Genomic DNA, 20,531 nt, shown 5'->3' with positions numbered 1-20,531 from the left:
CCGGTACTATCAAAATTCACTAATCAAAAACTCTCCTAGGATGACAGCTCATTTGAGAGATTTCTCTAGACTTTAAGGTTTCCTTTCAATCAGAAGAGCTTTGCAAAGTGTAAGATTGACGAAGATCTTTAAATGCACATTGCAACACCTGGGGTAAACGTGGCAGAGATCCAGGGATGGAGGTGGCATCAGACTGACCATTCCCATATCACATGCCCTGGAAAACAGGCCAAGGGCACCAGGGAACATCTTACACCTGCCAGCAGACACAACCCTAAAATCCTCTTTGCTTTCCCAACCAACAGCCCATGGCAGAGATGGAGAGAGAACGTGGATCTTCAGGCCCCATGACTTTCAAAATAAATCCAAAAATATTCACCTGACAGGAAGGGCATTTCCTTGCAATCAGAAAGTCATTCAAAGTCTCCAGAATTTAGAGCTTTCCTGTGATAATCCTGGTTTCAGGGAAACAGCTGACCATCAAGCATGCTGTCAGATTCCCAAAGACAGATTCCTTATTCCTATTAGTCTGGAACAAGGAACACACAGAAAACCAGGCAAGAATGTCACCCCACCTGTTATCTCATACTCTTTTCATGATGGGTGGCCACATCAGATTTAGTGGAATGGTCCAAACTTGGCCCAGTGACAGGAGTCACCAAAACAAGATGTGGAATAGTCCTTCCCTGAGTAAATAAAACACTTTTAAAATGAATTCCCATTCCTCATTGGGAAAAAAGGCTGGAATGGTAAAAGTTTGCAGAGCAGAAACAGTAGGCAGAACCATTGTTTTTTTCTGATAGGAAAATATTTTCCATGGAAACTCCCTCAAGTTTTAGATCCATTTTGGGAAGGGACATATTTTGTAGCTAATGGAAAACTTTGATATTCAAGGTAAAATCTCTTCCCTCTCACTCTCCCTACAAAGAAAGGGTGGGAGACAAAGGGATTAAGGGATTTGGCTGTGGTACTTATTTAGACCCTCCTTCAGAAAACATGCATCACAGCTCTCTCCAAATGACTGCAATTGCATCCAATTTAAGGCTTGTTTAATTGCTCGAGTAGTTCTGGAAAGTCTATGGATAAGTGCAAACCAGTCCACTTTCCCTACTACTTATCCATCATGAATTTGTTGGCTGATACCGAGACTTCAATGATTATTGAAAAAAACTGAGTTATAAGGGTATGGTTTGAAACTGAAATAATTTGAGTGGGTTGCTTTGGGAGCACTTTGTAGTTTCTCCCATGGTATCAGTGCACAGAATCACAGTATATCCTGAGCTGGAAGGGACCCACAAGGATCATGGAAGTCCAACTCCTGGCCCTGCATGGGACAACCCCAAGAATCACCCAGCTGAAGTCAAGAGGCTTCATCTTCAGGCTGCTGAAATTCCTGCAGGTGTGTGTCTCTGAGTGCACTTGTGTGCCCTCAGAAACTGAAACCAACCCCACAAGAGAACAGATTGCAGGTGTAATCAGCTGGCATTTGTCCTGGATTTTCCCTAGTTAGGAAGGAACAATGTTTGGTTTTAGAGTGGAAGAAGGAGAGGAAAGGCGGGGGCGGCATGCAGGTGGCGTTCAGCTGGGGCTGAGGGGAGGAGGTTCTGGCACTGGCAGCAAGTTTTATTGGTAAATACAGCTAGAAAGGAAAATATGAGCTGCTTGTCCTTGTGACTGATGAATGGGAATGACATCTGGAGGCAAAACAATAATCATTGCCTTTGAGTGGCATTTGGCATTTGAATTTAAAGGGCTTGAAATCAGATTTGGAGGGTTTACTCCCTGCAAAGGAGGGCCCTGTTTGCTGCATGTGTTGACAGGGCTGTTCTCATTGCAGTGCTGATACTGGTGAAAGGAGAAACCATCTCTTCCTCAGCTAATGCCAGGGACTTCAAAGCCCCCATAGAGATCAGGGGTAGACTAGACTCAGATGGCTCCTCTTGGAAAGATACTCCTGCTTTCGCCCAAGTTTTGCCTGGGTTTTGACAAACTCTGCAAGCTCAAACATGAAATCTATTGTCACAGTTGAATGAAAAGACCAATAGGGCCCTGTTTGGGCTCCCCATACCAATTGAAATTAGTGTTTTTAGCACAGACAGTGTAAGGAGGCACCTGGCCATCAGTGGAGCTCTACTGATTTATCCTGATGCTGTGTTTGGCCCTCATGTTTTGTCAAATTTTGCTTCCAAATTTCTTAAGAAGTGGAAGATAGGTGGGACAGCGTTTCCTCAGGACCTTAAGCTTCTGATGGTCTTTTAATTAAAAAAAAAGGAAAAAAAAAACTCCTACAAGGAATGTTTATTTCAACCCTGCTTGCAAATCCCAAATTGCTAGCACCTCTCACCAGGAATGACCTTCCTCATCTCAAAAAAGCCCTTTGGAATTCACAATATGTTCATATATATTAAAACATATATACTGCTGCAGTAACATGGCATGTATGCTCACCTATATTTCCACGGGACTCGGGATATAGACTCAGACATACATGTTGATTAATCCCTTTAATCCTGAAAATTCATAGGCACCCACTTCACTTCAGGCTTAATATATAATAGGAAGAATTCTTGCTCTTCCTGCTGTTTTACTCTCACTGCCAAAGTGGGTTGTACCAAAACAACAGGGTGCAAGCACAACCAGGTGGTTTCCCTGTTAAAAAGCACAATTTCAGGAGAATTAAAGGGTGATTTATCAATAATGTGAACTTTTTGTCTTTTTTTTTAAATATATATATATATTATAATGCCCTCAATACCTTATAGGCTATATCCTATTTAATTCCACGAGTTGGGCGACAACGAGCTTTGAAAGCAGTCTGCACCTACATCTTTTCGCTGTACCAGATACACATGAGACTTTTTAATTGCTTTCAAAACCACACTTGCCCTCTCTCAGCCCTCTCAGTCCATCCCTGTTCAAGACACAGATGTGTGGTGCTTTTTAGGACAAAGAGGGAATATTTGTTTGTTGGCCAGCGTTTGGTTGGGTCAAACAAAGCAGTTAGCATAGCACCGAAGGAGTTACATTGCTGTTTTTTTCCCAGCGTCAATCTATTTTTTTTTTTTTTTTTTGAACAGAAGAAGTAAAAAGAACCAGATGCACCAAGCTGAGTGCTTAAAACAGGGAAAAGAAACAGCTGGGGAGAAGGACGGGGAAGAAGCAGACCCAAAGCCAATGCGGATGAGCGGCGGCCCATCTGCAGGAGTGGGGCTTCTAAATTTGCTCTGTCCCAGCAGGAAGATGTGCAGCTGCCTGGAAATTCAGGTGGAAGAACCTGGCCTCTGTAGCCAGATGATTTTGAACTCCCTCCCCATGGTGGATACAGAGAAGGGACAGGAAAGGTACGTGGCAGACCAGGCCAGAGCTTCCTTCTTGCTTCATGCAAGGCAAGTCTTGGGCTAGAGAAGACAATGGCCACCTGAAACACCTCCCAGAAATCCCAAACAGACCAGACTCCACAGTTCTTACTCAGGACAGAAAAGGAGACCCAACAACAAAACCCAGGAGTTTTGCCTGAGTAAGGAGTGCATGAGCAGACTTCACAAAGCTTCTCCAAAAGGGAGCAGGGAGTCCTGCCTGGCATTGCATTCCCACAAGAGACATCATACAATGGTCAGGACACTTAGACAATAAAAAGACAAAAAAAACCCTAAACCCCAGGCTTTCTATCATATGTTTTTCCCTTCTGAATCATCTGACCAGTGGTGACATTTGGAGCAATGAACTGGATCCCTTCCCTCATTCTAAAGAAAGTTATCCTGGCTTTCACCCATGTGGCTTAGGGCTCAGCCAGGGACGAATCCGCCTTGATGGACATGGAGCCAACAGCCAAAACTCTCACAGGTGACAAGGGAAGTTTTGCCTGCAGGAGGATGGTGAAGGCAGCCTGGTCTGGTCTCTGTAGGTGTGGCAGAGGTTTTTTCTCCAGGAAAGCAGGGACTTCGGGAAGAGTTGCACAGGAGCAGCGTTGGGTCTATTTTATCCTTTCACATCCCACCTTCGCCCTTTGCTTAAGGAAACAGTTCAAAAACCAAAAAAAAAAAAAAAAAAAAAAGCTACTGTACAACTAAGTAAACTGCAATTATTGTGCTGTCTTAGGCAGTCAAAGAACTTAAAAGGCAAAAACAGAAAGAAAAAAAGATATTTTTTCACGTGTTTATCAGTTGAGACACTAGTTTTCCCATGCCTACAAGAGTCCTCAGCAATACCAGCCTCCCAAATAAGGTCCAGGCTATTCCAAAACAGCGTGAGCAAATTTTTCACTGTATTCAGATGGAAGCTGATGACTGAAAGATTAGTGCACATTTAACTGTGGCTGATGAGAGCAACTTTTAAAGAAATTCAAGTATTCATCAGTAATCTGTTCGGTTCAGAAATACTTTTTGTCATCTTTAGTTTCAAGTTTTCAGAAACAGCAAGGAAAAGGGAAAGGTCACCTGTTGTGTAAGAAAATAATATTGCAAATAGTGCTGTTACATTTGACCAGGAAAGCAAGGCTGTTCAGTTGGCGCACAGCAATTTTCTCCGTTCCTTGCTTTTGGGGAGAGAAAAGACTTCAAACCACTTTCTCAAGACATGCACCAGCAGGTTTTCCCCTTCTGCATGTTGTAACCCACCCCTTCACTGCTCATCCCCCACAACAGCACAAACCCAGCAAGGATGAAATTTTCATGGCGCACTTCCAGCACCTCTCACACGCGTTAACTTAAGCCTCACAACACCCCTGTGAGGTAGGTAAATATTATTATACCCATGTACAGATGGGTAAACTGTAGGCACAGAAAGGTTAAATCACTTGCCCAAGGTTACACAGCAACTTCGTGGCAGAGCTGGGGTCGAAACCCAGGAGTACTGTCACCCAAAAATCTGCAATGACTTTTAGACCGTGGCCACTTTCTACGCTCTCTGTAAGAGACCATCTGACAAACACAGCATTGCACAAATCCAATTAACTCCGCGGATTACAAAGTGCCTGGCTTTCAAACAGTTGCCTTGCTGCATGTGTCCCAAAGGAATGGGGAGGGCACAGGAAGGTTTCTGCTCTCAAATTATTTTTTTCTGTTTTCAGGGCTTGGTTTTGGTTTGGTTTTTAGGTTTTTAATATAGGACAGGAAAAGGTATCCACATCATTTTATCAACATCATCACTTTCCAATTGGGTTCTGTGCATGTCTGAATATACATTGAGGTCCAGATGGTTTATGCAGATTTATTTTAATAGTCACCAGTTGCCTCCCTCCTCATCAGCAAAGAGCCAATGGAACATATGCAGCGATCCGTCATCTCATTTTCCCAGTTTTCTCATTATCCCACTGTCTGAGCTTCAAGTAAGGAACAAGGGTTGAACACAGGCAATACCCAGCACAGCAGGAAAACTCCTCCCTTTCTTCACATCACACCTCGACAGGAAAGAGTCACCACACCATTATTCCCAAGTTCAAACACAACAGAACAATGAAGCGATTCTGAACGTGCTCATGGAGAATTAAGTGGATTGCAACAATCTCTAGCGGTACCCAAAGGTCTGGAAATGCGTTCTGCACACAGTGAAAGGTTTGCCCACGTCTATTTGGGATAGCCTCAAATCTCCTCGTTCAAACCAGGCTGAGATTCTCTGCACCAGAATACACCTGAGCTCCAAGGAAAAATAAAACCAGCAATCATAACCCTGGGAAAGCACCATTCCCAAAGCCCCCAGGGCTTGAGACAACTGCCAAAAGAACAGCATGCAAGCTCCAGCAAGCAAAGGGTCCACAACGGAGTTCACATCATCCCTACCATCCTACATCAGCCACCTCAACTTCTGTGGGGATTGACATAGACCTTATTTTGTCGTGGTTATTTGGGTTTTTGTTTTCTGGTGGGTTTTCTTTTGCAGGACCACATTCGATCTGAGCAGAACCCAGAGAAAAGCAAACCCAGTAAAGGAAGGAAAAATCCTAGGAAAGCCTGTCTTCACAAATTTCCACTGACTCCGGCAGCTTCCAAATTGTCTCCTGCCCAAGCTGCCCAGCAAGCAGGCACTAAAAGGTTTTGCAAATGCACAGTAGTAAGTTTTCCTCTTCAAAGCACCTCTGAGCTTCAATGAAATCATGCTGGACTAACCTCAGACCACATTTTCTTCAGGAGGTTTAGTCATGCTGCAGGTGTGCAGGTGACAGGTGTGACATGCAGGGCCAGGGGTGGGATAAATTGTGAAGTGAATCTTGTGTGTACAAAAATATATCTAGAGAGCATGGGGTGATTGCACTCTGAAAGTCAAAAGTGATGCTCTTCTCGTGAGCCAGGTTTTAGCAGACAATTCACTAAAGCTTGGAATTAATTTTGCCATTTCATCCAGTCAGCTTGAAATAAAAATACATGCAAATGACTGCTGACTTTTGGCAGGTGCACAAAAGGACGGGGTGAAGCCGAGAAGTAGCTCCAATCCCAAACACTGAAAATATATATATTTATACTTGAAATGGGTGTCTCACTTGCACTTTGGACTGGTAAATATTCACCATTGGCTCCTCTTCTACAGTTCAGGTTGGATTAGCTGCAGATGAAAAATGACTCGTGTGGGTGGCAAAGCATGACAAGGGCATGGGCAAGGACCTTGTAATTCCTGTGTTTCCACTGTTGATTTGCTCTGGTCTGAATGATTCCTGTCTCTGAATTAGCTGCCTATGGATGTGTAACACTATCACAGTAAACATGCCATCCATCTGACATGGATGGAGGGATGGATGGGTTGACATCTGAGCCATAAAAGTGATGCAGTTTGCAAAACCACCTCAGCAAAAGGAACAAAGTTAACTGAAAAATAACTTGTCCATTGAATCAGGCAGAAAACAGAAAAATGCCAGATCGGAGCTGACGTACTCCACCACCTCCTGCATCCTGATCTGTGGCATGGAGTTACATTTTTATCAGGAAATTAAGCTCTTTCAGGATCCATTCTGGCCATGAAGTCAACTGAGTAGTGCTGGCCCCATCCTGATTCCGAAAATCTTCTACCCCTGATACGGAGCAGCTGCATCCAAACTGCCGACTGGGGATGACCTCTGGCCAGTGCCAAAGCCTGGGCAAGCTGTGCCTGAGCCCAGGACTATTTGGAGTGGATCAAAACCACGCCAGGGAAGGTTTGAGCAATAACAGTCGGGATGGTGGAGCCCTCGTGCCTCGGCATTGCCCTGGCATGGCACAGTTGGCTGGTTTAGATGATCCCAGGGTGAATCCAGCACCACAAATGTGCCAGAGAGCTTGCCCACCGATGTTGTGAATAGAAACAGGCTCAACCTTTTCCATGGCAGTTTGAGAAGCTCCTCATGCAGTATCTTCTGGCCAGAAGGTGGGATATGGCATAAAAAAAGGTACCAGGCAAAAGCTGAGGAGTTAAAATCAAAGTGAAACCAAAAGAAGTTGCTGACCATCCTGCAAAAGTGCACACCAAAAAATCAAAGGGCAAAAAAATAAAACAGGACGAGAGGATGAGACTCTTAGCACTGGGATTAGTACCAATAAAGGGCTGGGGTAGTTTTCCACCCTGAGCTTTTGGCTTGGCAAAAGGCGCTGTTTGGCAACAAGATCACAGGTAATCCCAAAAGGAAATGGTCACCACACCAAACTGTCCACTAGGAACAGGTTGGGAGTAGTGGCAGAGCACGTGCTTTATGTTAAGGCCATAATGAAGTCCTGGAAAAAGTAATAGTTCTTCAGGGACGACACAGGCTCTCCCTGGAAATCCTTTGCTAAATGAAAATGCTGATGGATATCATTCAAAGAAAGGAGAAGCAGAGGCAGAAAGTTTATGCAAGTAGTGAAACAGTCTCAACTCGCAGTGGAGGCACCTGCCTTTGTTGTTATCCACACTACGAGCCACGAAGGAGGAGGGCTTTGGAACAGGGATGTGTCAAGCCCTTGGTTAAGCTGGTTTGGTTGTGAGAAGTTAGCACTGCATTGAGAAGTAAGGACACTTCCAGAGTGTTTTGCCCCTCCACTCCCGGCACAGGGCGGAGGCGACGGCTGTTGGTGTGGTGGTGTGGAGTAAGATCCCGTTCCTGAGGGAAGGCAGGCTGGAGTTGCTCATGAGAGGCAACACTGAAGGGTCTCCTCCTCCTGGCACCTGGTGACTGTGCCTTGGCTCGTTGTCACTGTCCTGGTGGGAAGGGTCCGGCTGTTCAATGGGGTCAGTGATGAGCACCACATTTCCAGACCTCAAGGTTGATGAGTTCGGGGAGCAGGACCTTCTTAGGGTGCTTTTGAAAACAAGAATGCCACCTCCTGGAAAAATGGTCCTCTGGGAACAGCAGGACTGTTTGCCATCCATTCCTTTCTCATGCTTTTGCCATGGAAATGCAAATGTGAGGAGGAGACCTCTTCATGCAAGGACCAAGGGGAGCTTTTACATGGGGAATTAGATCAAGATAAATCTACATTAACATTAAAGGCAAGTCAAAAGAAAGTTCTGGAAGGAGAAATGCAGGCCTGTAGCTGGAGGATGGGCACCTCCATGTTTTTAGGACTCAGCGGGTGGGGACAGCGAGTTCACTTCACAAATTACCTCTTTTTATGGAGACGGTACACTGATCAGGGGAGAAACAGGGTGAAATGTTAGTAGAACACTTGAGAAGGAGCTGGCTGTGGGGCACAGAAGGGAGAAGGGAAATGAAAACTTTTCACAAATATATATCAGTTCATATATATATATATATATATATATATATATATATATGTATTTATGTGCAGAGCAAACAAGGGACTGGGGAGTTAGACGGGATGACAGGACCAAATCCCTCCCTTTGCATGAAAATGTGACCATCACATTGGTTGGAATCAGAGCCCAGAAACACCTGCCTGAAATGGAGTTTGACTGGGAATTACAGTACCACTGACAATTTGGCTTTGTATAAACTTTGCCGTGTGTCTATAGTTTGGCGTGAAGGAGTCCTGCCCTCCTTGAAGGGGACAGACACCAGTTGAAAGTTTCCTTTACAAAACAAAATTAAACAACTGAAGAAACCCCAACATTTTCTCAGAACACTGCAAAGGATCACTGATTGAAAAAAATGTTTCTCTTCAGGTATATTCAGGCGAAGAAAGCATTCAGCTTCTTTAAACTGTTATATAAAATTGGTACTAGTTTCTTTAAATACTATCATAATTAAAAAAACCAACTGATTCCTGAAATTAAAAAAAAATCATAATCATAATTAAAAAATATCCCTCCATGCTGATCTTCTCATCAGAATAGGTCAGCATGGGAGTTTTGCACCCTAGACAGTTACAGTATTTCTGGAATAAAAAATTGCAATTACACACAGAAAATACTACAGCATTCACTTAAAAATATCTCATTTTGTTGTTGTTGTTTTTCCCCTCCCAAGTAGAGGGATGGTGGGATTGAAAAGATGCCCTGAAACGGGAATATTCCTTTAAAGGAGCAATACTCTCGAAACGGAAAGAGGGTGTCGGCTAGACGCAAACCCGGTGATTTAACTCGAAAAAAAAAAAACAAACCCAAGATATTCCAGCACAGAAACAGAATCCGAGAGAGATGAGAATGTTCAGACACCGAGCGGGTTATTTGGAAATGTCAAGACAACCCCACAGCCCTCGGTGGGACCGTCTGGGCTTTGCCAGCATCGGAGGTGGCAGCATCTCCTGGCGGTGGAAGGCTAAGCTAAACCACGGCGCTCTCGCTACGCTCTTGGGTTTCCTCTGGTTGTTGTTTCTCGCCATGTACTTACAGTAGAGGGTGACACGAGACAGTTTTTATCAGCAGTTCCCCACATGTAACCGAGTCGAAGAATTTTCTCAGCTAAATCACAACAACAACATCAACAGAAATACAAAGCACCAAATTCATCTCGAGACGTGAGTCAGTTTTACAGGTTATTACCGTTTGAAGAAGTTTTGTTGGTTGTTTTGTTGTTGTTTGTTTTTTGTGTTTTTTGTGTTTTTTTTAATCCCGACTTTTCATGTTTTGTTTTCCTTAAAAACAAAACAGAAACAAAACAAAAAATCAAAACCCAAAAATCCCCAAAATGGAACAAAGGATGCTTTACAATCACTTTAAGGCTCGCACTGAATGAGACATGACAGGTCTTACACGAGATTACAAATAATACATGTATGCCTTTCACAGCCTTAAAATGATACAGTAGGTCAAATTATTTTGCCAGTCACTGATCAAGTATTGTGCCTTTAAATTGACTCACTTTTTGCTACCATGCTGAGTTTTATTATTACTGAAATAATTATTAGATATGTGGAAATGTACTTTTGGATCGTGGTTTTGGTTTATAATTTTGATAATTTCACATTTTCCAGAAATCAAGGTGGCAGACCTTATTCTGGGCTCAGACTGTTGGTATTTGCTCCACTGGAGACAGTGGGGCTTTAGCACGAGCAGTTGTTGGGAACAAGATCAGATCCTGTATTTTCACACTGATCTGGTACAATCCCACCTTTGAACAGGGTCCATTTCCATGAGGAAAACGGTCCCAGGGTGGGGTCACCTTTATAACACGACTCGGTCAAGGCTTGGCCCAATGGTGTTATAAATTCTCAGCCAAATTATCTTACAGACCTGATTTTGTATTTCAGCTGTTGGAAAAATCAAACTCCATTTGGGTTATCTTGGCTTTGCTTTCTTATCTTTTCTTTCTTATCTGTACACATTTGGAGGGTGTTTTCTGCTAAATCCAATATGAGCAACAAAACTATTTTTTTATTCATACATTTCTCTTTTTGTTGTTGTTGTTTTGTTTTGTTTTTTGTTTTTTTTTTTTTTAATTTTAAGGTTTGCATTTCAGTTGGATGGTTGGTTTTTCTTTTGTTTTGTTTTGTTTTTTTTTTTTTTTCCTGGCATATAATCATCAAAGAGTTTTGCATGAGAAAGGTGACAGTACTTAATGAAACTCAGCACCTAAGGGCATAAGGCAGTTGTAGGTTTGTTTGTTTGTTTTTTTTTTTTTTTTTTTTTTTCAATCAGCACCAATCCCATAAATAATGTTCTACACTTGGTGTACGGTATAAAACTGATGTGGAGATGCCTCCTTCTCCACCTGTGAATCCTAGGTGTGGAAGTTGAAATACTGTTTCTTGTGTGTAAAAAACAAAAGAAAAGTTTTTCTTTTTGTTTTTACTTACAAAACATAGAGAATATCTTTTTTTTTTTATACATACAGCAACCAGAAAGAAAGCTTATCTGAAGGTTTGTGTTTGTTTCATGATCTGTGTTTACCGTAAACAAAAATAAGGTCCCCTCTTTTGCTTTAAGGAGCTTTAAAGTGAAGATTCATATTGTAGCAACTCATATAAGAGAGGTCCATCTCTATACCTAATACCTACAGCTGTGGGGGTGACATATTGGAGGATGTTGATAGTTCTTCTTAACCTCCTGTCTACAAAATGAGCATCCCAGGCAGGATATCTTTTTCTTGGGATGTCAATCTTAATGAGAGGCCCCTCGGGGGGGTAGGGTCGCCCAGATGGAGTAGATGGTACCATTGCTCTCACCTGGAAAACGGGCAAGCAAGTGTCAGCTGTGAGTTCCTCCTGTTGCTCCGTGACCGCTCTGGTGGGCGTAGCCTGGGCCCCCCGGTACCCAGGGGTTTGGGGCGCCATGGGCTCAACATCGGGGGGCAAAGGAATGCCCCAGAGCAGCTCGGCGCAACAGGAGCTGGCAAAGATCTTAGCTCTTGGCCCCATGGGATGCAGCACACCATAATATAACAGCATCAAAGCTATCCCAGCAGCAAAGCTAAGAAAGACACAACACAGTGCTGGCACGGCATAGGAGTCAGTGGTGTCAGGATCTCTGTAAAAATACCAAAGGAGCGTCAAGGCAGCGTTCTCCGTCAGGACCACCGTGTAATACGCAAACATTCGGTATCGAGTCCGCCCTTCCTTGACATTAAACCAGCAGAAAATGTACACAATCCCTACCACCATGTTGAAGAGGATCTCCTCCCACTTAGACATGCAGAAATCTGTCCCACCATGGATGATCCAGAAAGCCATGGCACACCAATGGACCACTACAAAGATCCCAAAGTAGAGCTGGAAGATGGAAGCAAAGAGAGCAAAAGAAATAACTCGGGATGAGATGGTGAAGAGGCGCCAGAAGAGATGGATGAGGGCCCCTCTGTAGCTCATACTCTTCTTGTCGTCCCTAGAGTCCCGAAGAAGCTTGTGATAGGAGGCTAGCACCCAAGCCAGGGACATCAGGGAGGCCACAGAGGACACACCTGCCGGAAGACACACAGATCCACTGAGTTAGACAGGAGCTTTGGTGGAAAACATCATCTGCTCACTAAATTATTGCATCTGGGGCAGGCTCTGGAGCCTGAAGGTTCAACTCACGTCAGGTTGTCCTTACAGTCTGGAGGAGAGAAATACAGAGATATCAGTGTGGGAATTGGAAATGGTGCTGTATTCAGGAGTTCTCTGACTCCTTGTCCTTATCCTCCTGAGCCACTGGATTGGGCACCCCACCCTGGCAGTTCCACTGGGGAACAGCCTCTGTGCTCCTCCTGAGTGGATCCACATTTGAGAGTTTGAAATCCAGATCCCATCTAAATGCTGAAGCCCAAGTGTGAAAGTTACTTTCTTGGAGAGCAGAATCTCTCTTGGAATGCACCACGGCAAGAGCAGGACACCTATATTCCCTGCAACTGCTTGGATTCTTTTTTATTGTAAAATACTTTTATTTCAGCAACATTCCCATTGATTCTGCCTTACTCAGGAATCCCCATTTGCATTTGCCTTTTGGAAAAACATGGTTTTTGTCCCATGCAGACAAACACGTGAATCCAGGGAGCATCAAGACTCATCAATACCCTTGAAAGAGTACCAAAACAAAGGATCTGATCTCTCCAGCAAATCCCCTGCCTTGTTTCTGGGACGTACCCAAGACCTATACTAGAGGTAGCCCTTCTCCAGTCTTGTCTCCTGGCTGCAGCACAAATCCAAGTCACAGTCATGTCAGGGAAGCCACAGCCTGCACTGGGGTCACCTTCAGCTCTCAAAACATCCCACTGCACCCTGACATGGGGCAGAACACCCCATGATATTCCAAAGAGACCTGGTCTTATTCTCCACCCCAACCAACATTTAAGCAATTTATTTCCTCCAGAAGATAAAATAGTGACTCCACCATACTTGAGAGGCTTTAAAAAATGTAATTCCATTGATTATCACAAGGGTAGATTGAACAACTCATGGAGCAAAGCATCACAATAAAAACTAATTGAGAGATTCCGGGGAAAAGAAAGAGCTGCTGGCATCTTATTCTTTTGCCCCCTCTGCTTCTCACTGGACAACTGTTCTGCAGGTGAGGAAACACGTGATGGACCAAAATCCATATTTGAGAAGCTCAGTAATTTGGTAGCTATGCTTGGACTGGGCCTTAGCCAAAGATTTATCTGGGAACATCACCTTTAAAGTCCAAAGGAAAAACTGGTACTGGTTCCAAGCAAAAGAGTGAGAAATGCCCCTCCACCTCTGATGTGTAACTGAGTGATAGGTCCAGATCTTGACTTCTACTTCTTTAAGAAAATCCAGGAACATCTTGCTGCAGCTGCTCAGAGTCAAAAAGGTAAAATGCCTGAAAAACCTAAATTTTTTTCTTCTCCTGTTTTTATTTCTCTCTGCTCACAGGAGCCTTGCTTCCATGGGAATGCAAATAAGGTCCCTTGACTCCTCAGACCTCACTCTGTAGAATTTATCTTGGTTTTGAGGAGCCCACCCCACAGTGTGGTAGGGTTAGATTTCCCTCCTTCCAACCCATCTGAGTCTGGAGGAGAGATGATGGAGAAGAAGGCCAGGAAGGATGGCAGACTCCAACTCTGCCCTCGTTGGAATTCTCACAGCCTGCAAAGTCCACCAAAACCACACTTTTTCATCAGCTCTCAAGTTTACCTCTGAATCCCTTGTCTTTGGGCTCAAATGTGCATTCAAATTTCAGACTGAACTTTAAAAAACAACATAGAGCAAAGCAGTGAGAGCAGTGGCCTTATCCAAGAGGGAAGCTTTAAGCCACTAGCTTTAAGAAAATCACTATTTTCCCCAAGTTCTAAGTCCTCACTAAGAAACACTTGCACATAAGACTTGGGGATTCCAACCACAGACTCACAGAATGGTTGGAGTTGGAAGGAAGCCCTGGAGATCATCCAATCACTCTGCCAAGGTAGGATCACCTGGAGCAGGTGGCACAGGGACACATCCAGGTGGGTTTGGAATGTCTCCAGAGGGAACTCCATGCTCTCCCTGGGCAGCTGTTCCAGTGCTCTGCCACCCTCAGCATAAAGAAGTTCTTTCTCATGTTGAGGTGGAAGTTCTCATGGTTTATTTTACGGCCACTGCACCTCATCCTGTCACTGGGCACCTCTGCAAAGAGTCTGGCACCATCTTCTGACACCCCTTGGAGGTATTTATGTAGATTTTTGAGATCCCCTCTCAGTCTTCTCCAGACTGAACAGGCCCAGCTCCTCCAGTCTCTCCCCATAATGGATGGAAACTCCTAAATATGAACAGCCTCATACTCAAACAGATGTAGATTAGATTAATTTTTAACCTACAAGATGAGTTACATTTTTGGTTGACTTTATTAACAGTTTTGGAAGGATGAGTCATGGCACAAAGTTTTGTTATGTGTATAAGTACTGTTTGTTGCACTACCTCTTGGCTATTCAGTTTAAAAACTTTCCATGATTAGCAGGGAAAAAAATATGTCATTTATTGCCGTATTTTAATGCTGTTTTACTAGAAACTTGTACAGCATTAGCTGTACCTGGGGAAACTCAAGCAGCACCAACCCACAGGAGACAGATGTGTCACCCTTGATTAAAAATGTTTCTATTGCGCTCATTTATTCTAGAAAAGAGAGAGGAATAAAATACACCCAAAACAATCCCCCAGTTTGCACATAAAAGCTTTACCTAATGTTTTCAGGGCAGAACCCTCCACTAATCACAGCCTTTGCTGTAAATTGCTCAGAGTGCATGTGTTGAGTCACTCACACGGCACCCGGGCTGCTGACAGTCATCTGAACGTCTCCTCCAGCCAGTAGAGAGAGGCAGACACCCCCAGAAAGTGATTCAGCCTGTCCTGACATCCGTGTGTGGGACAGGGAGGGGTTGACTCATGCTCCCAAGGTGTCTGACTCCATCCCTTGCCAGGGGACGTGCGAGCACCAGCAGTCAGGCGGGATGAGTCCCCCCCGTACAGAACAGCTCATTGTCTCTTCATCTGCACCAAGATCTGAGGGAGGCAATGAAGGATCTTTGGGCAGCTTGACATATTTTTGCTGTTGTTTAAAAGTTCACAAGCCTTGTGTTGAATGTGAATTTTGGCACCCTGGTGATGAGCAGGATCTGGACCTGGGTGTGAGGGGGGAGATCTGTGGGTGGATGTCAGCAGGAACTACGGAGTAATGTAAAGACTTTTACATCACTGTTACTGCCACAAAACTGTTCCCTAGCTCTCTCATACAGACTTAAATGACACAGCACTTTTGTCATCTTGACCACAAGTTTCCCATTCCCAACTTTCCCTGCGACTTCTTGCCCGTGACATCTTCATACAGTTTACAATTCTCACAGACTGTGGGAAAAAAATCCCTGCTTTTCCTCTCAACTTCTCCAGACCTTATGTCTAAGCAACTTTAGAGATCTCTTCAATTATAACTAAAACAAAAAGTTCTGAAGAGTTGGATCACATGAGCAGTAATTTTTTATTTTGATTCTGACTCTTGCACGTGGTAACTGATGCACCTTCATGGAGCATGAGTAAGTTTCAATTCCCTTCCAATGTTTGTTTATCAAAGGGATGAGGTTGGATAAACACTGAAGTCACTTCCAAAAAAGCCCACTCCCACTCTTCCCACTCTGTTCTCAGTCTTGGGAGTGGAACACCCCCACCACGCACTACCCCATCTCTGCAGGCATTCTTGAGCCAGGAGCAAATCAGCTCCTGTGGGGCTGCAGCTCTGGGATCTGTATCCCACCTGCCCACAACGAGTCAGACTGGCACAGACTGGGATTCTCCTAAAACCTCTCTGCCCTAGGAAGGCAGAGGCCAAAGTCACAGGCCAAAGTCAGCACCATCAAGGAGTCAAGTCCCTGTGTCTTGAATGACAGAGCACAAGAAATAATCCCCCAGATTCCTTTAGGGATGAACCCTGAAGCCCTTGCAGTGAGACATCTGCTCACCTACATTCAGCACGAGGAGGCAGAGCTCTATAATGTCCCATTTGACAGATGAAGCACCAAGATTTGAAGGATTTACTCAAGATCTCATATAAAATCCAAGCTAAACCAGGGAGTAGTTCTCCTTCACATCACAGTGTGCTTGACAAGACATTTCAGACAGGATTCAGCTCCTACTGTAGAGACTCACCCCAGGGTGTCCTTGGTTAAATGATGTCTGTTTGCTCAGAGGAGGATCAAAGCTTAGTGCAACCATCACAGGTGGGAATCCAGCAACGTTTGAGGTGCTTTAGGATATTCCAGACCACCATGTGGAGCTGGCAGATGTGACATACTTGCATGCAGAGGACAAGAACATTTCTGAACTGGGAGCTGGGGTGAAGGAAGGCATTCAGGGCATTTCAAATGACACCAGCTGAGACTCAAAAAAATTCTGCCTTTCTCAAGGGAGCTCATGATCCCTCTTCAATGATAAATACATGTGGCACAGAGGCTGTGCAACAGGAAATGACACAGAGAGATGAGAAAGCAGTGGGAATTAAGACAGGTGTACAAAAGTTAAATTTCTGAGAATGTCAGACCAAGGAATAGATTCTCCGAGAAAGGGAAACAAGAGCTATTGCTTTGGATCATGAAAACATGAGTGGACTTGAGTACAATGCAGACAGTGATCTGATACAAGAGAAGAGGAATCTGAACCACTCTGACTTGAAGGGAAACTGCAGAAGCTCACAGGAACACCCTGAATTTCATCCTGGTTTGGTTTTCCTCCTCTGGTTCCTATCCATAGTCCAGAGAAAGAAAAGGTCAAAAAAAAAAAAAAAAAAACCACCAAAAAAACCCAAAAAAAACCCAAACCCATTCACATGAAAGAATCAAAGCAATGACTCCCCTGAAATTGCCACTGCTGCTTTCAAACCTGGGAACAAAAACAGTGCAGGAAAAGCCATCCCTGTCTATCTGGCCTATTCCTGCTATGCAGGGTTTTACAACCACTCTAATGGAAAAAAAATCACAAACACACATGAATATTTAAAATGAACAATACACCCATTTTGGCCTTACTCAGTGTTGTCCAGCTGAGGAGAGAGGATTTTCACTAGAGGTAGGTACAGTTTTCTTCACAAATCCAGCTGCAGGTCGTTGGCTGCCCATAATTTGGATGCAGTTGCTGTAGCACATTCCCTGAGCATTTCCTGTGGTGCCTGCCCCTTTAATGCTGAAAATGATGCCTGAACAGTGCTCTATTTCTTTTTTGACATTAATTCTCCTTAAGACTCCACTAAAACAAAATGGGAAGATACCAACATTTCTCCCGGGTGAGCAGGATGGCAAATATTGAGCATGACACGAAACCTTCCCTCAACCCCTGTGCAGAGGCAGCTCTTGCTTAATGCCAAGTGCCACGTCTCAGTTCATCCCCATCCCTCAGTGGCTGCTCAGGCCCCTGTGCTGTGAACCCTGTTATTCTGTTTTCCCCTTTGGGTGGCACGTTCCTCCCTGAAGCTCAGTAGGAGACGAGGAAGAGGCTTTCATTTTGATGCACACAGAGTGAAAATGCTTTTATACACAAAAGAGATCAAGGCAGATCCTGCTTTTGTAACAACAGGGCCTGAAAGTCACTCTCCCTCATTTTTTAATCTGATTTAATTTGTTTGTGTCAGAGTAAAAGGGGTCAGTATCAGACCCCAGGTCTGATTTTCATTGTTTCCTGATGGATTTTGATGCTTGATCTGTCTTAATTCTTTCCCATCAGAGAAGGGAATGACTTGTGTCTTTTCCCCTTTATTTTCCCTCTTTATAACATGGAAAAATATGGAACATTGCTAGTATATAAATAATAAAGGGCTGCACTGATAATTTTTCCTTTAATTTTCCTCACTGGATTTCAGGACATGTCCTTAAACAGTTTCTCCAGTGTGCCACCAGTCCAGGATGGCAGATGGGAACTATTCCACCTATTGTGACTGTGATGGAAAAGTCTGACCCAGGAATGGCCTCCTCCCATTTATGTGACACCTCTGTGCTCTACTAAGAGCTGGAATTACCAGGGATGAAAATCCAGATCTTTACAATGGGGAGACTGGCAAGAGATATCACACCAGTGTCCTGTCCTTTGCTCTTTTCTCATGGAAAATATTTTGGTTTCATTAGGTGAGGGGTGAGTTTCACATCCTCAGCACCTGCTCCCTTGCTAGGGAGATCCTCTGGGATCTTCCTCCAAGAGGTATCACATCCCCATTCTCCAGGATCCAGCTCACCTGGACACAGCATCACCATTCTGTGAGAAACAGAAAACTGCTGATGACTGGCAAAGGCAGGAAACAAAGGTAACTCCTTTCAGGGACAGATTTCCAAGTAGGTCTGTATTACAAGAAGGCCTTCGACCACCAAATCCCACTGGAATCCCTCACAAGGCTTGCGCTGAGTTTCTGTACAGGATAGTCCATGTCCAATCTGGCACAAGGAGAGCTCTTGCACATTAGACCAGAGGCACATCCACGTTCCCAAACCTTTCTCTGTGAGAAAATCCATGCCAAGACAACTTCAGAAAAGCTCGCTCACACGGAGAGTTGCCCTCCCACCCCTCGAGAGTTAAAGTCTGGCTCATGTCCTGAAATGCTGCTTCCTGAACCCTTTTCCTTTTGCTAAATTAAGACGTCCTTGGTGACCCCAGAAAAGCTGAATCCCTCCTTAGTTCCTCCCCCAGCCCATTCCTCAGCACTGCCTTGAGGAAGCGTCCATGGGGTCACCAGGGATTGTATTTCCAAAGGCCTTGCTTTCCTGCCCTTTCATCCTGCTGCCTTTCAGCTGTCCCCAGTGTCCCTTTTCCCTGCTGCAGGAAGAGGTGACTGGCCACACTCATCTGATCTGTGCTCTCATTATCTCGGCTGCTCCTGTCATGTCTCCTCCTATTCATATTCTCTGTGAACTCGGGCACTCCAAATCAGCTCCAAGCCTGCAGCCATCGAGTCTTGTATCTCCTCCTGGATGCAAGCCAGAGACTGATCCTGCTGTGGGAGGCACGAGCACCCCGGGCCAAGCAGAAATGGGATAATCCACCCTCTTTATGGGATTGTCCTTGAATAACCTCAGTGAAGTGTCAGCCTCCTGCTCAAAATGTTGGCCATCGCCCACCACATCAGCTTCCTTACTGTTCTAAAACCCTCTGTATGAAGATGCCCCGTCCATCACATGCCTCAGTGTTTATTTCACACCAGGAATGCTGTCTGAGACATGGGATGAGCTGTCTGGAAATGCCTCTGTCTCTCCATTGACTCTTCCTGGTGAATCATGGAATGGTTTGAGAGGGAAAGGGTCCTTGAAGCTCATCTCATTCCAACCCTCTGCCACGGATAGAGACACCTTTCACTCTCCCAGGTGGCTCAGATCCCATCCAACCTGGCCCTGAACACTTCCAGGGGTGGGGTTCTAACTGAAATAACCAAAGAATAACATGGTAAGATAAATAGTAGATAGGAGAGGTTTAGCATCCACCAACTTACTACAAGAGCTCATAGGGGAACACTGAGTCTCAGCAAGGAGAAGAGAGGAGAAAGGAGGAGTTCTGAGACCTGTTCCTGCCTCCAGGTTGAGCAGAATAGCCCACAATGGCTCCTGCAGAGCAGAAGCTGACAGATCCAACATGATCTGGACGTATTCAAGTGACATCATTCAACACAATGAATTCATACTACTGAAGGCCAAGCAGGAAAAACAAGCCCCCAGCCCCCTCCTGATGTGAGAAGGGTGCCATGGTCAGCCAAAGGACATTCTAGAACAGCCAGCCAGAGTTAACAACATCCTCAAGGGGTAGGAGAAAGACAACATCCCTCTGTTATATCACTGAGAAGAAGACTTGTCTCACGGCCTGTGTGTACACAGCCCTCATCAGCATGAAAATTCATTCAAGATTTTTGCTTTCCATGACAGCCTTGTCCCTTTCCCAGGATGCTGACTGCAAGTATCTCAGGTTTTACCTATTTATGCAGGGAAAGAAGATGATGACACCTGTTCCAGAGCTGGAACATTTCTGGCAGCAAGTGGAGCAAATCTCAGTTCCTGTATAAGCAGAGGTCCACAAACAAGCCTCAGCTCACTTGGCTACTAACTGAGGTCTTTGATCCTGTGTGGTAAATTATCACCACAGACTGGCTCATAAAAACCAGCAGAGAGGAGAAGGACACATGGGAAGAAAACCTGGTGGTGGTATCTGAACCCCAAATGAGAAACAGGATTATTTGTAGACCGTGAGTCCAGCTGGCAGAATCTGCCATGCCTGTCCTGTTAAAATCCCTTAGGAGTTGTATCTACTCTGCCCAATAGGAATAGTTCC

General features: G+C 44.5%; 1 protein-coding gene across 1 annotated transcript in view; it reads right to left on the bottom strand.

Annotated features, from left to right (window-relative positions):
• Positions 1-11,270: 11,270 nt before the first annotated feature.
• Positions 11,271-20,531, bottom strand: part of XKR6 (XK related 6) — a gene marked incomplete at its 5' end in the record, with an annotated part of 167,431 nt that continues 158,170 nt past the window's right edge. The window contains one exon of the mRNA XM_041480849.1: positions 11,271-12,235. Coding sequence (XP_041336783.1) covers positions 11,271-12,235 — 965 coding nt within the window. The remainder of the gene's footprint in view (positions 12,236-20,531) is intronic.

Source organism: Pyrgilauda ruficollis, unplaced genomic scaffold, assembly GCF_017590135.1.
Source record: "Pyrgilauda ruficollis isolate IOZ18807 unplaced genomic scaffold, ASM1759013v1 scaffold54, whole genome shotgun sequence".
In the NCBI taxonomy this organism is placed as follows: Eukaryota; Metazoa; Chordata; class Aves; order Passeriformes; family Passeridae; genus Pyrgilauda; species Pyrgilauda ruficollis.
Note: the sequence above shows the minus strand (reverse complement) of the source record. Positions and strands in the feature narration are given on the sequence as shown.